At 44.1% G+C, this 16521-nt stretch overlaps 1 protein-coding gene across 1 annotated transcript; it reads right to left on the minus strand.

Moving 5' to 3' along the window:
• Positions 1-809: 809 nt before the first annotated feature.
• Positions 810-15378, minus strand: LOC117966538 (serine/threonine-protein phosphatase 2A 65 kDa regulatory subunit A beta isoform-like). Its single transcript, XM_034912799.2, has 15 exons — positions 15219-15378; positions 13884-13974; positions 13343-13443; positions 12760-12992; positions 12119-12266; positions 10854-11009; positions 8149-8263; positions 7836-7906; positions 5732-5866; positions 5096-5269; positions 4706-4766; positions 3682-3836; positions 2930-3072; positions 2518-2609; positions 810-1842 (listed from the first exon to the last, which is right to left on the minus strand). The coding sequence occupies exons 1-15, from the start codon at positions 15294-15296 to the stop codon at positions 1826-1828; spliced, it is 1770 nt and encodes a 589-aa protein (XP_034768690.2). The 5' UTR covers positions 15297-15378; the 3' UTR covers positions 810-1825.
• Between the last annotated feature and the right edge of the window lie 1143 nt (positions 15379-16521).

Below are 16521 nucleotides of genomic sequence, written 5' to 3' on the forward strand. Positions count from 1 at the left end.
CTTGTACAACAATCACTTGATGCTCTCAATGCACACAAGAACCGCGAGGTGAAGAGCTTCGTTGGATGAAATGTGATTAAATGAGAAGGCAATGAGATAGAATTTCGATTTCGCTGCGGTATAATACTCAGAGGTCAGACCCCAAGTGCTTTTTTTTCTATTGGTGGATTTCATGGCTTTTTGACTTTGTGGTTTTTCAGGCTTTGTCTGATATACAGGAGGAAAGTCATCTCTTACACAAACGCTCAGCTGAAGACACACAAGCACCTTGTCAAATAGATCTGATCCCAGCTCCCTCGCTTTTTAAATCTGATTATTCTTTATTTCAAAAGGTAACTTTGATTTTTGAATGGCAAGTTAGGAACCCGTCCCATAGAAAAAAATTTTAAAAAAAGGTGCTAACTCACAATCTCTCTGCTACACCATGCACTACTCCAGGTCTGCTTTACGGGGCACGTCGCTGGCTGCTTCCATCTCAAAGCTGATCCACGGCAAGTCATCTGCACATTGAGCTTCAATCAATCAGTCACCAACACAGGAACTGATTTGCTTAGAAATGATGCGCTTCTTCCTCACCTGCATGCACATTCTGTGGCGGTGACCTGAAACCCCGAGTCAGTGTAAAACAAGCAAACTGTTCATACAGCGGAACCCCAAGAGCCTGGAATGCGTGGCCCCAGAGTGCTAGCCAAGGTTCTGAACTCCATTCTCTCCTCTTTGCATTGTATTATGCTTGCATGAGACCCTATCATCTGCCCTACCATAGCAGCCTAAAAGCAACCACATTAATAGTGAAGTAAGAGTCAAGATTTATTTCAGTATTACTTTATTAAGTTTCCCCTTAGATATACAATACAGCGTCCCTTCTAAAAACCAAACAGAACAGCGACACAGAACAAAATCAAGATTTTGCCAGAACTGTTAAACCAATTTCTCAGTTTCATTATGCAGGAGGGTACCAAACACACATTTTACAATTTCTACAATGACAATTTTTTTGACCCCCGCTGCAAACCAGGAGAATTTATAAAGTGTCCCACCTCTATGGCTGCAAGGGCATTATAACATGGTCATCAGTTCCATTATTTTTACATGAATAAAAAAAAAAAAATCATTTATATTGAACAACAAAAGAAACCACGTTAAGGAAGAAAAAAAAACCAAAAACAAGTGTTAAAAATCCCAAACAAATGCTTAAATACTGGAATACAGAAAACAAACCAAAGTACTTGACTCTGAACCCTACTGCTGTGCAAGCTAGAAGCAAATTTACATTAAGTCAATCAATAAATAAGTTTCTAGCACGGCCGCATTGTCAGTTTACTACAAGACGTTACAGTACTGGTAAAAAATACTTGTTCCCAATAGTTCGGTCCACGCAGTGCTGGCCCCAGCTTCAGTTCAAGTCCATAACTGCACATGAATAAGGGTGGGAAAACACAACCATTTAAAAATTGCATTTCCTTGAATAAAGGGGAAAAAAAAAAAACCTGCAATAACTGGAAGTTTTACCAATATCCATGTATAACTGTGCTAGCCAGAGGCCCTGGGGAGATCTGCCATTTTAAAATCTCTAATGGGCACATCATCCAATATTTATTGCAGTTATTAAAACTTTGAGCAAGCCGTGCCATTACCATGGCAACCTGTACTCTCCTCCTACAGGGAGCAACACATTAAGCAATTCAGGGAACACCGATTTAAACACCACATCTTCAGAGTAGCTTCTGTATTTCAATAAATAGATGCAATAGTCCTGGAGGTCTCGTCGTTTCATCACAAAGATCGTTCACTACAGTTAGTGCTAAAAGCGGACTGGTCCTCATTATGCCAGGGCAAGAACTAAAAAAAGCAGAGAAGGAAGTTAGAAGAAAAAAAAAAAAAACACACCCAGCACTCCCAAAAATGGTCAGCTTCCGAGTCTGATTCAATCCACTTCCCTCAATCACTCAATTAAAAACCATTTCACTGTTCATAAAGCAGGATAAACAGCAAACACACAAGACAAGTCAGTCTGACGTCACCCCAGTAAGTGGTGGACAGTCTGTGGGATATTCAACTCTGCTGGTGTGGTCTAATGGTTTATGGTCAGACTAGACAGCATCGGAGCACGTTTGCATCAGTGCGCCTTTCTTATAGTATCATTTATTACATCCCATCTAAAATGCTGTATTTCAACACAATCTAAAAGAAAACACTTTGGTGCCATCAACAGTAAAGCTGCAGCCTAATGCCTACTTCTTCAGTGTCGCAGAGGCCAGAAGTGCAGGCTTACCTTTCAGAGATCCTTAACTGAATACTAAAGTAATCATTTAAAACAGGTACAGCTGCAGTAAACATGCCCTGTGCAGACACAGACAGCACTTTGAAGTTGACAGCTTTCAGACCCAAGTGCACTGTAGTGCTTTTAGCCAATGGGTCAATTTCAGGCAATTTGCACTGTACCAAGTGAACCACCTGGATTCTGAAGTCACCCACAAGCTAATGGAAAAATGCAGCGTTGTTAGAAATACATACCACTAATAGCTTCCTGAGCAAAATACTTGACATCCATGTCTTGGTCTGTGGCCAGTTTTTCTAGCACTGGTTTCACTTCTGCCTGCAAAGCACTGGAATTGAGGAAGAACACGTTGAGTACAAAAACTAGTGTGATTCACCCCCCTGTAGAGACAAGCCTGCAATGCAATTCTTACATGGCTGCAAGTCTGCTGTTGCTCTCTCGCAATGCCTTTTCACCTCAAACTATAAATATGTAATATCTAGCTGGGAGCTTGAACTTGTTAAACTGGCAATGGATTTACCAACGCATGCTACAAAAGAGAAGCTTAATTAAAGAAAGCAGTTTACGTCACGGTTATTTATTGAACACGTTGCATTTTCAGCATACAATAACCCCCCCCCCCCGTTTAGGAGTTCAAGATAAACTCACGCGCTCTCCAGAACCGGCCCGATTTTTTGCAAGGACTTTGCAACATTGAAGCGCACGTTTGCCACCTGGTCTCCAGACATCTTTAGGACGATGGGCAGCATCTGCTTGGTCGTGATATCCTGACCACAAGCCTCAGACAGTGCCTAAAAACCAAGGGGACAGTTCCCATTGAAAGCATGTCAAAATGAAGTGTAACAAGCCAGCATCAGACTGAAACAAGCCTCCGGTTATGCTGAACCTCAGAAGGCATGTTTATATAGAAACAAAATAAATCTCGATTCTGTCTTTAAAATGGTATTGGATTGTGGTTCTCCAAATACAAGTCTCCATTTATCCTGAATAGCAAAGAGGGTGCATCGCTACATGGGATGATATCAGGGAACTCAAAGCTAACCTAGTAGCTTATTAAATGCACAGGTTCGAGAACGTTGGTGGTCAGATTTAACGGGGGTCTGCAAGTAACACACCCCGCCAAGGATCTACAATCACAGCATGTAGAAATGTGGAACTGACAAAACGCCTCAAATTCAGGTAAAGGGTTCTTTGTGTCTGTATATTGCAGACTGCCTAAGACACACACGTTTGGGACGCAGGTCACAGGACCCCTGCTCAAGCTTCCCTGGTACCTTACTGTTTACCAGTGCATTGAGCAGTGTTAATAGGTCATTGAGAATCTCTAAAGGGTTATTCCCTGATGGATTCTGCTGAAGAACTCCTTCAGGACAGACCAGGTATGATAGCCATACACTCACATTGATGCAGAAGAGGGTGGTCATTCGATGGAGGTAGTTGGGGTCATTGGCCATGGCTACCACTTTAGGGACAATGGTGTTCTGGGCCCACTCCGCTCCAAACTTCTCCACTAGCTTCATCAGGTTACAGGTGGCAGCTTCTCGAATGGCATACACTGTAAAAACACAAAAGGAGACGAGATCAAATTATGGGAAATGGAAACTTGAGTTCCTTAACAGACACACCTGAGCTTCCCTATACACTGTGCTTAAACAAGCTTGTATTAACCTGTATTGGGGGAAACTGCTTTGCAATAGGGGTCGCATTTCAATCCCTGGTAATAGTGCAACAATTCTTCCTGTTGAACGGTTCAGCCTCAACTCATGCAACAGTAAATGAAACAGTGCAAGTGTTAAGCATGGGTTAAAAAAAATAAATAAAAATTCAAAACACAGCCAGCACAGGGCTATTGCACTGCCTTCCTCAGCCACCATGCGTTAGGAACGTGTTATCTGAGACCTCTGCCACGCGGAGTTCAGTTGAACTTTTGCAGAAGACGCCCCAATCAGTAAACACAAGCCGGAGAGCTGCTGGCCTGCACGTTGCTTCCTGGAGTCGCTTCGTTTGGTGTAGGAGTGGGGGGTGGGGAGTGGGGGGGGGGGGGATGATGATTCGCTGGCAGGGGGCCCAGCAGTGGAAGTCTCTGCCTGCTGTGCCAGTAGATCAGTGGCCTGCAGCCAGCTCCTGTAAGGACTTCCAGCACAGAGCAGCACTGTGACCTCAGGGGAACCCTGACTGGGTGCCAGCAGTCTGTGCACTCGGGGGACTTGTACAAGGTCACTGGCGACCAGGCAGGCGGCATGCAGATTCTCAGACATGTGCTAGCAAAACTGATATCCATACACTGATCAAAGCTGGAGAGAACGCGGTTTACCATTGGTCAGAGGGAATTCATTATCACACACTGCAGACTGGTTTGGGACGTCTAGGAGCGCGTGGTTGTCAGTGTATGGAATTTGAATTTTATTGACGGGTTTCTCTTACCGTGGTCAACAAGCCAAGCCATGCACAAGGAATTCAGCTTTTCATCGAAGAACTCCACTCCCTTCAAAAAGGAAACGAAATTCACGTTAGGACTGTTATCACACACAAAGGAGATGGTATTACCAAAATACAATAAAGCAACCATGATCCACAGACTACATTTTAAAAGATCTGTCAAAAACAAACACTATTCAGGTCAAGGCTTACAACTGGCAGTTTTTAAACACACTGTATCAATCATTATTCTGTGCAATAAGCTTTTTTGTTTTCCCTACTATAACCTCCTCTGCCAATCAGCTGGCAGACACACAGCTGCACATATTTGTAGCCCAAGTCTGGGCACACTTTGAAGAGAAGCCCACATAGTTGCATGCCGCAGGAAGGACTTACCAATTGCCCTGCCAACAGCGGCATGTACTCAATGATGGCCAGTCGCACTCTCCACTTGGCATCCTCAGCCAGCTCCACAATCGCTGGCAGCAGAGACTGGGAGAGCTGGCGGATTCCAATCACCTCGTTAACGCAGTCCAAGTTGGAGATGATATTCAGACGCACTTCTGGGCACTAGAGAGAGAGATCTTAAATCAGTTACGCAGGATTATACTGCATGGTTAGCCAACACGTCCAACGGATTTAATAAGCAGTGCATTTTTGCATGTATTTGCATTTAAAATGTGTGTGTGTTTGTTTCTGTGAGGACCATTCCTGTATATAAAACAACTTATGAAATTCACACTGAATAGATGTTTGGTTTTATTTTTCTGTTTCCACATTTGGTTTACTATCTCGAGGATCACCTGCAGGTTGTTTAAATGTCTCGGATTACATGTAAAGGTCACCTGGCAAATCAAACCTGCAACCATGTCTTGTTATTCTGAACAGGACATTGTTCGCATGTGCCTGGACTCGGAACACAATTCCCAAACCGCTTCTTCGTATTCCCTCAGGAGGTAGTTGGAAAGGGGGACTGTATTTGAATTGGAGATTCGGACGATGGTTTAGCGTCCCAGTCGCGCTTACCCTTACCTCGTCTTTCAGCTGAGCCAGGAAGAGAGGCAGCAGGTGCTCGATGGTGTCTTCTTTGCCCAGGATTGTGGACAGACCCATGATGACAGAGGCCAGGGCGGACTTCACATGCTGGTTGGTATCAGAGACCAGCTCCTGAAGGCAAGACATGGACTTGTTCAAAGATGCCACCAGATTCACACACAAAACAACACTTTGCTCATCTTAATTTTGGTTAAGCATTGATAGTTTTCAGGTATAAAAATCAGCGCTTTAAAAAATGAACTGTGCATTTGGGAGGTCATTTTTAGAGTGCAGTTTTGCCATTCAGTCTAAGAGGACATGACTATGCACCAGAGACAAGCCCATGAATGGAATACAGCATGCAAAGACCTTCTGAAAGGGACAGGATTCTCTTTGCATTGTGAAGTGTGTGTGTGTGTACGAGGGGGCTTGCTTTCCCAAACAGAACTAATGGGATGGGAACGGGCTCCAACAAGCTTCCTTACAGCACATTAGAAACCACAGCATTTACAGCTCATGTGGCCACCTCAGTATATTTGCACATACAGGGATCATTAACCTTGTCCACGTAAATGGTTTATTGTGCAACTGAACTACAAACTGGGCTGAATTACTGCAGCGGTTCCCATCAGCTTCCTTCAAGAAACCACAGCCCTGACCACATATTTACACATCTCAGACGCCCACGTCAAGATTTACTTAACGCTTGAAAATCAAGTCCAAATGCTGAGATCTTCCTGGAGAAAATGTCCCACTCTCTACTTGAAGTTTACAGGCAGTGAAGCAGGATTTTAATTTACTGAAGTACAATCTTGATCATCCCAACACCTCAGTTATTGCAGTAGTTTGAATAGAGGTTTTACAGTGGATGAAGTAATACAGGAGACAGCAGCACGGTGCACCCTCGCCATAGAGAATGTACCAGTCAGCACTGTACTCATTACCTGTAGCTTCTGGACTGGAATTATGAGAGCAAAACACCGACGGGTCTCAATTAGCTTGAATAGAGGCTTTACAGTGGATGAAGCAATGCATAAAATATCAGCATGGTGCATTTGCATTAAGCATAGATAAAAACAAACAAGATTAAATCTGCACTAAAATGCAAAACCCTTTTCAATAGGAAACATGCTTGTCCGTACATAACAGCACACATGGGGGGGGGGGGGGGGGGGGGACCCATTTCTTCATATTCTTTAAAAGAAACAGCTTGGGGGGAGAACATTTTGAGCAACATGTGAGCATTTCATCAACACCAGCCCAAGATTGGAAGAAAGCATTTTAAAAAATAAATTAAATAAATAAATTTTGGACCCCCCCCCCCCGTAAAAGCCAAGTCTCCTCTAGCTTCTGGAGAGAAGGAAACAATTTTCACACTCATTTCTAGTTTCAAGCTTTCTGCTCCACATAAGAAACCAACACATTGATGTTTATCTCCAGCATAACTAACCAAGGAGGCCTGTTTCTAGGGTTACACTAATGTTTTAAGCTAGCGCCCTCTAGCTGTGCGATAACACATTCTGTATGCCGGTATTTGTCAAACAGCTTGAGAAAGTATTTTTTAAACGGGTCGCACGCGGTGGAGTTTGAAACGGCTGGATGTTTGTTCCCCCCTCGTATCTGGCTATTGAACAGAAGCTTTCTATTTCTTATCAAACTGATAGATATCGTCTGGCCATTTAAATGAGAAAGACAAACCCAGACATGGAACAAAGTAAATACTCGTGGCTCCAGATTGAAACAGTTATTTTTTAAGAGATAAGGCTTTGACGCTGTGAGCATTGATAATTTGAGTACACACAAAACAAAAACTGCTCCATGGCTACACACAGAGCTGTGCTCTATACACACACACACTCTGCTAGAGACTGTCGTCTTAAGCAGCTAAAACCAGGAGATTTATTTCTGGTTCCTTAGCTTTATCCCACTTTGAACGCCTTTTGTGTTTGAAAGAATGCACTTGGATTTTAGTATTTGAAAGCCTTGTTCGCTGTAGATCTGCTTTTACAATGAAAAGCACTACAGGGTTTCAAGACCCCTGAAGAACACTAGTCTAGCTCGCTGTGCAATAGAAAAGCGAAGCCCCGAAATGAGACGGTACCTTGACACAGGGAAGAATGTGGCTCATAATAATATTCTCTTTGCTGTCGTCAGGTAGATTTTCACAGAACTCTGGAAAGAGACAAAGACAGAACGTTACTGACCAATCCAGACCCGCTCAGACAGTCTTTTCAACAGAGACCGCTCTTCATCTATTAAAAGTATTTCACCGAGTCCTGTGTGCTGCGGAGACTCCAGTTTACGGGAGTCTGATGTTTATTAAACACCTTAAAAATCAATGCATTCAATTTCCTTAAAAAGGGATCCTAATTTTCACAGGTCACCTTTGAAGAAGGCTAATGCACAGCACTGACCTTTCACCTTGTTGGCGGCTGCTGCTCGCACCTCAGCCTCGCAGTCTTTCAGCAGGTTCTGGAACGCAGGGACCAGGTCGTTCTTGGTGATCTCTGGACCCACCGCTTTCTGGAGCTGAAGGGACAAGGTAAGAAAGAGCATTGACCACTGAACCAGTATACAGGAAGTCACGAACAATATGCTTAATATGAAATGTATAGTTAAAGTCTAAATAAAAGGCTCGTTCACACAGCCCTGCAGCGACGCTCACACTGAAAACAGAAGTGCTGAACACATTGGTCTCGTTCACACAAATCTGCACTGACACTCACACTGAAAACAGAAGTGCTGAACACAATGGTCTCGTTCACACAGATCTGCACAGACACTCACACTGAAAATAGAAGTGCTGAACACATTTGTCTCGTTCACACACCCCCGCAGCGACGCTCACCCTGAAAACAGAAGTGCTGAACACATTGGTCTCGTCACTAGAAGATTCAGTTTGAGACACCGTCACCTGTGGTCATGTATGTTGATAATAAATTGTACAAACATACAATTCAAATCAGGAAATCTGTTTCTTAAAGTCTCTAATATCACTTGAATATAAAAAAAAGCTTCAGCAAACCGAGACAATAGGCAAATTAATCTATATCAGGACTTCATCAAAAGCCACGCAAAGTAAAACACAAAACAGGCTGAATACAAGAGGTGGGAATTTCAAATAATGATTAGAGTATACCAAGAATAAAAAATTCAAATAATCAAATACTCTACCCAATTACTGGAAATGAGTGCAACACATAGACAGTATAACTGGAACTGCCTTCCATGAGAAGATAGAGATCAGCGATTACAAGCTCGACTTTGTGAGCGGAGGGACTCTTACGTAGGTTATGTTATACAAGCAGAGTTATTGGAACCAGTACAGCAGGTCACATGAGTACTTTGCCAGAGACACAATCTCAGTTCAGACAGAGGGAATGCAAGTGAAATTACTGCCAGTGAACACGGAGCAAGGAAAAGCAAGTCTCTGGCAAGACATTTTGTGTTTTGTTTTGTGGATAAGGAAATGAATGTGTGTACAATCAGGGACTATAACCAACTGTTAGACGCACAGTTCTCTCACCTAAAAAAGCCAGCGTTTGCTTTCTGGCTAGACACAGAAAAGCAGGGGGGCGGGCGGGGGGTGGGGGGCTGCAATACAGTATTTAACCTTTGCAGAGTCACGTTACTCATTCATCCTTTGATGGGAAAATCTACCTGTCAAGGGATGAATATCCGGTCTAAAACGATTCAAACACACTGATGAAGGCACAGACGACTGAGGGTTTCTTCTAAGCTTTCCTTTTGGATTATATATATCATTATTCAAAGATGAATAGGGTACAGTGGCTGTTTGTACAGTGGCACAGCAGAAGCAGACCTCTATCAGCAATGGCAGTGAGAAAGTTAAAGCCCAGTTTGCTATAACTTTATGATGAAGAGCTGCTGATGAGTGGGCAGAGATGTACGTCTCTCTCTAGGGCTTGGAATGAATCACTCCATTCGTGACCACCGAGTGATTTGAGTCATCTACCAGTAGAAGAATGAATGCTGAATGACATAATGCAGCTTTTTCTGGTGGGATGATTCAGTTTTGGTTTTTAGGACTATATATATGGAATTGTTTTCCTGTAACTCGCTGAAGAGGCACATCTATTATTTTTTATAAATGGATACCCTTGTGATGCTAATATTAAAGATGATGAGTTTCAGCAGTACAGTTGTTTTTTTTCAGTGTTTCAGTGCTGTACAGACGTTCCATGTCGTTATCCGTTAATGCTTCAGCTTTATTTGGATGATTGCCTTTACCTTGTTTTAATTTCCTGTTCCTCTCCAGTTTCTGAGATACAAATGAGATACTTTTTTTTAAATGTATTCTCATTTTGTTGATCATTAATGAACATTTCTCTACTGTGGGTGCTGTTGAGTTATTGAAAACGAGACATTTTGTGTTTGAATTGAAAGTGATGGTCTCAAGGACCATTTTTTCAAAAATTCCAATTTTTTCAAATGGCTCAGGATGCAAATATAGCCTTCATCCGTGTGTATATATAACAAATTAAAGCTGAAACTACTAGAGACTGTTGGAATTGTGACAATATCCTGCAGACAGGAAACTCTGTGGACAGTGTAAACCTGAAGTTTAAATTTTACCAGAATTGATTTAACCTAAACAAAACTACCCATACTTCATTTTAAAATTGAAGAAAAAAAGATTCTCTAAAAAATGCCTGGATTATAAAACTCAAACGATAAACTTCTTGCTAAAATGTTTCTCAGTAACCATTTTCTTTAGTACTTTTACATGGATCTTTTGACAATGTATTAAAGTGAACTAATTATTTTGCAGGTAAAGTTGTAAAGAAAGTAAGCCAGCGAAATGCTGAAGCGCTGTGCTCTTCGGGTTTCATTTTGATTTGGCGTTGCCCCGTCTTAATTCCACCATCATGTCTCAGCCATGGTTCAGTACACACTAGGAAACAGGATGTGTACAGGATGTAAACAAGGAACACGTTTGTACAATACAGACACTGCTCTGTAGTACTCCTGCTTGCAAACACACTCCGTTCATTTAGTTCAGTGTGGAGAATACCTAGGAGGGAAGGATTAGTTAGTGCAAACGCTTTCCCAATGATTTATTAAAGCTGGATTTGTACACCCCAGTTCCCAATGTCACCTCTGAAAACTTGTCTGCCACCATGTAGCGCACGCGCCACGACTTGTCCTCCGCAGCCTGGCGCAGGGTGGGCATCACCAGGGCCTCCAGGTCCTCTTGAGGGAGCAGCTGGGCAATGCTGACACAGGCCTCCACTGCCAGCAGACGCACAGAGTCCTGAAGAGACACACAAGCACAGTTACTGCAGAGCCCTGAAGAGACACACAAGCACAGTTACTGCAAGGATCCTGCCACCGCAGAGCATGCATCACGCTTTCACACAAGGAAAGGGTCATCAGGTCCAAGCAAATACACAAGGGCTCCTGCTATTGTTAAAAGGAGGACGGTCACAACAAATGAATCACGTGCATGTTGACTGTAACATGGATATTTAAATAAGGAGATAATTTCAAAAAGAACAGAACGTTCTGTGTGCTCCACCACTAGAAAAATAAAAAAAACACTTGTTTGCAGAGTCCTGCTGATTTCCCCTGTGAATGACTTCTTGTGCAATCAGCATAATGTAATTATTCAAATCAAGAAGGGCCACTGGTCACAGTAAACTGATGTTCTGTACTAAATACCACTCGCATCAAAGAAACTGCCAGTCACTAGAAAGACCATGCGGATGGTTATTGAGATATGAGGTTTCTTGTGCTTTAAAAACAATACTTCAGATACACAAATCCATTTTAAAAAGTACAAGGCTTGCCATTGTTCCCAGTTCAGTGTTAATATTGAGATTTATTCTCAGGCTCTGTTAACTGGCTTGGATTTGGATGGGAACTTTGCTGGTTCATTTGTCTGGATTTGCGCCATAAAAAGCATGCAGCCAAAGGACTCCACAGAAAGTTGAATTTTGGCCTCTACACCCTTTTTTATACAAAGGGAATCGTTCTAATAAAGTGGGGTGGGGAGTGCGCCTTTGCAATTGCCATCATGTCACTACATTGTTCTAACAGCGTCATCTCTGGATTAGCAGCGAAGAATGAGCCCCGAGCGTTTTCAAAAAGACATCAGCTTGCCCTGTGAAGGACCTGTTAGCACCAAGCTTAGAATTCCTAATGTTATCCCAAGTAAGACAGTCCGAGAGGAGTGCTATTCAGGGTCTGTGAAATCAGCCAGGACTGCAGTAGATACATGGCTTGGGTGTCTGGATGGGGTAGATGCAGGGCTGTATTTTTGGTAAGTTTCCAGAGACCACTCAGAGTGTGACTCAACTCATTCCTTTACTTTCATGCACAGTTCGAGCATCCCCCCACGCACAGAGTCAGCACTCTACATACCTGCTCATCAGAAGCCAGTGTAGTGAAGAGAGGGATGATGTCACTCTTCACATAGTCCAGCTCAAGCACTTTGGCGAATTCGCCCAGTTTGGAAGCAGCAGCTCGGCGCACCATTGGAGTGTCATCAGAGCACAGGGTCCGGAAATGCCTTGAAGATAAAACACACAAAGTGGAACAGAGGAAGCAGGTTCACAGTAACACACACTAGTCCTGCACACAGACCTGGCTTTCACAACTTCTTCAGCTGTATTATATTACTGACATGTGCAAGTGCCAAGAACTGGAGACACCCTCAGTACCCTGGGGTTAGCTTTAAACCCCAGTCTCTGTCTCTCATGAGAATACCGGGAAGGACTCCTGTAAAACCAGTAAAACTAAACACAGCTTTGTACGCAGTGGATTCTCACAGCTTAAACAAACAGACAGAAAAATGTGACATTTCAAAATCTAACATGTACTACTATTTTGGCTTCCGATAGATATGCGATATAATTTTCTAGTTTCTTTGATTACATGATGTTAGAGATCTAAAATTATGTTCATGCCGTTTTAAATAAAATATTAATAATCCTAAAATTGTAGGCGATGCTAAACTTTTGGCCTCAGCTGTACACCTGCCTCCCCATGCTGTTGCCACTCACTGTCTGATCTCAGCCTTCACAGTGCTGGAGACGCGGGGGTAGCAGACACTGAAGAGTCCGCAGGCGGAGGTGCGGGAGGTGAACCAGTCCCCGCTGGCCAGCCTCTTCACCAGGGGCTCGAAGTGCACCTCCAGGTCCACGGGAGAGTGCTCGTGGGAGATCTTCCTCAGGGACTCCACAGCCTTGTCACGGACCACCGTCTCCTCCACCGTGGCTAGGCTCTCCAGGGGCGGCTGCGCAGGGAGAGAAAGAAAGACCTCGATATCGCCATGGAGACTCTTAAACAAAAAGATACTGGACAGAGCTGCAGGAACCCATCATTCACATTACTGAGCTTTCCACTGCAAGCAGGGGACGACACCATTGCACTTGGAAGACTTTAGCAGCAGTTCCTTGAACGTGTGCGGATTGCTACTCTCCACTGAGTGGAGAGCCAATGCAAGAACAAATTCAAGCTGCAGTTTACACAACTGGAATGGCAAATTGGCCCAACTGTTAATATCCACCCTCAATACTGGCTAAATGTGCCAATGAAGAATCATGAAGCATTATACAAGTTAGTCTTGACGGTCTCAGCTCTCACCAGAAGGCAGTACACGAAATCAGGGCCTCCCACGAGGGCGGTGAAGCTGCCCAGCTGTTCAGCCAGAGCCAGCAGTACTTCATCCTCATCGTAGATGGTATCTGGGATGAGAGAGGCATTTATTACATTGCACTGTGAAAGCATCCTTGTACTACAGCATTGAGACTGCCAGCACCTTTCTATTGCCCATGTATTATCACAAGATATTCAGAAAAATAATTAAAAATCAAGCCCTACATATGACAGAACAGCTGACAAGGTCTTAAATGTCACTTATTTTCAGAATAGGAGAACCCCCCACCCCCCCTGAATCCTGTACCGACCCAACAGTCCCCACAGCAATACTAATCGATTAACTAGAACACAATTCCAAGTTATTGATTACTAGTGATCCTTTACAAATCAATGAAATCCTGCCCCCCTGAAACACACAAGGTGTTCAGACAATGCTGTTCACGGCTTCCATGAACCACTGCTGTGACAGGCAGCAGATTCCAGCCCCCACTCAGCCCCCTTTAGGACAAGCCAGTTCTGTACACACCAGTGAGGAAAGGCAACAGTTCAGTGCGGGTCCTCTCAACACCCAAAGCCAGTGCGATGGTCGACAGCTTCTTGATGCTGTTCAGACGCAACTGTGGGAGGAAAAAAAAATAAAAATAAGACTTATTGTACTCCACAAAGTTTTGGCCAGATGAGGGAAAAATATGAATTACCCCTTATAATGCAAACACTAGATGGCATTTATTTAAGACTGAAGTCAAAATAGCCTCGAAATGAAGTCCAGCATGTGCATAAGCTATTCCGCCCACAATAGGTGTGAATACAAAATCAGTATAACCGTAAAGCCCGTAGGTATGCGACACATTCCCCAGCTTGTTATATGACGTTCTTACCCGGTTTTATAACTGCAGATGCGTGCAGCTATCTCCATACATCCCTGATTCTGATGCTCTCAAGAACCAGGATAGACGGGTTCGCATGATGAATGGATCCACGATTAATGGCCAGCTCAAACCCCGTGTGTCGAATGAAATGTGTCTACAGGATTATCGCTGTTACTGCACTGCACAAGAGTACATAAAATAACTGCACCGTGGACTTGGGTTACAGTGGAAGATTTAAAATCTAGGCCTTATCATAGAGCCAGCAGTATGCAGAACAATACAATCATGGTGTGTACGATGACAGCGGATCCACCTGGCCTCTACAGTGGCAGGAATGAGCAGGTCAGACGAGACTAAATCAAATGCTAAAATCGCACGCTTGTCGTTTAGACGAGCGTTATCTTACCGCAGTACAATAATACATGATGTAGCGGAGGTGCAAAAGCTGCCAACAACGCGCGCGTCACGACATCTTCAGGAACGCCGTCTCCTCGCTGGAGACACACTACAAACATGACAAATCCGCACTGAAAATGAAATCACGCTCCCCCCACCAAAAAACTATTTATCAAACGACAAAATATGTACGCGGGTCGGCTCAGTACAGTATTTTTTTAAATAAATAAAATTACCTTACACAGACTTAATCCCACTTTTTTTCTCATAGTAAATACCGCCACTTAATTTTTTTATTTTTTTTTAAACGATGTATCACGTCGATATAATGGCAAAAGAAACCGACATAGCTAAAGATGGTCAAAAAAACACAAATAATATAAACCGACCACCGTTTCCTTATTTAATTTATTTTATTTATTTTGGTGTACCGGCTGCAGTGTTTTGGAAAAGGCCGCACACAGGACTTCGCTAGAGAATTGCCGGTACTAGCTTTATTTAGACGCTGTTTCTTAAAATGAATTAATAAATTAATAAATTAATAAACCACTCCACCGCTTCAGAAGATTCTCCGCGCCGTTTCTTTAGACATTTACCTGGACGTCCTCGTTCCTGAGCTCGTCAATGAGCACAGCAATGGGGTAGAGAGAATCGTCTCCATCAGCTCCGGCCATCTTGGATTCAAGCTGCTGTTTCCGGCTTCTCCTCGATACGGGGTTTTCTGCAGAGGAGACAATAGACTGCAGGGGCGGGACAGGGGGGAGGGGCGAGCAGGGCAGCGAGTGTGTCAGTACGGGGGGGGGCGAGCAGGGCAGCGAGTGTGTCAGTACGGGGGGGGGGCGAGCAGGGCAGCGAGTGTGTCAGTACGGGGGGGGGGGAGCAGGGCAGCGAGTGTGTCAGTACGGGGGGGGGGCGAGCAGGGCAGCGAGTGTGTCAGTACGGGGGGGGGGAGCAGGGCAGCGAGTGTGTCAGTACGGGGGGGGGGAGCAGGGCAGCGAGTGTGTCAGTACGGGGGGGGGGGAGCAGGGCAGCGAGTGTGTCAGTACGGGGGGGGGGGGGAGCAGGGCAGCGAGCCTTGCGGGTGTGTCTGTACGGGGGGGGGGGGGGGTGGCGAGCAGGGCACCGCTTGACAAGACCAGTTGTAAAATAAGTGTAAATTGGTATGCTTGGACTGGAGATAGAAAAAAAGAACAGAACGGTGATATTGTGAACAACGGGGAATGGTTTGCAAACACGGATAATACAAGAGAGCAGAGTGCCAAATTTAAAAAGGTTGTATCATACAGAACATTTGAAGACGCCACAGTGTATTCATAAAGTTACTCACTCTGTACGTGTTAATTTTAAAAAGTAACCCGTTACAGTTAGGCTACATGTTAACTGAACAAAACTGGAACTAGTTACAGTAACGTATTACTTTGAAACAGATGTAACTCGTTACTGTTACGCATAGTTACTCCTCAGGCACTGTTTACATTTTGCAGAGGTAATTTTGTTTCGGTTTCGTAGGGCTGCATCTTGAAATAATCTTAGAGGATCCAGCTCTGAAAACGATTTGTTCCCTCCTCCCACGCCAATTTCTATCACGATGGCATGAAAAGCGCGTTCTTGTGACGTGTAAGGTTTGACTTGGGCCGCTGAAGCGTTTTCTGATGTCCAGGATATGCGTTAGCCGTTCAATGCAACGAACAGTACCTACCGTACATGACCTGTAATCCGTTACCGCACGTCATCCGATTACAGTGACGCGTTCTTGAACTCGCACCCTGAACCTCCCCTCCCTGTCACTGCGACTGCACCGGCTGCCTCTGCACAGCCTGGACTCGTTCCCGTCATGATCTTTGCTGGCAGGAAAGGTCACTGGCATTGCTGAATCCGCATGACTCCCCCGCGCAGTCA

This window comes from Acipenser ruthenus, chromosome 39 (assembly GCF_902713425.1).
Source record: "Acipenser ruthenus chromosome 39, fAciRut3.2 maternal haplotype, whole genome shotgun sequence".
NCBI classification, from domain to species: Eukaryota; Metazoa; Chordata; class Actinopteri; order Acipenseriformes; family Acipenseridae; genus Acipenser; species Acipenser ruthenus.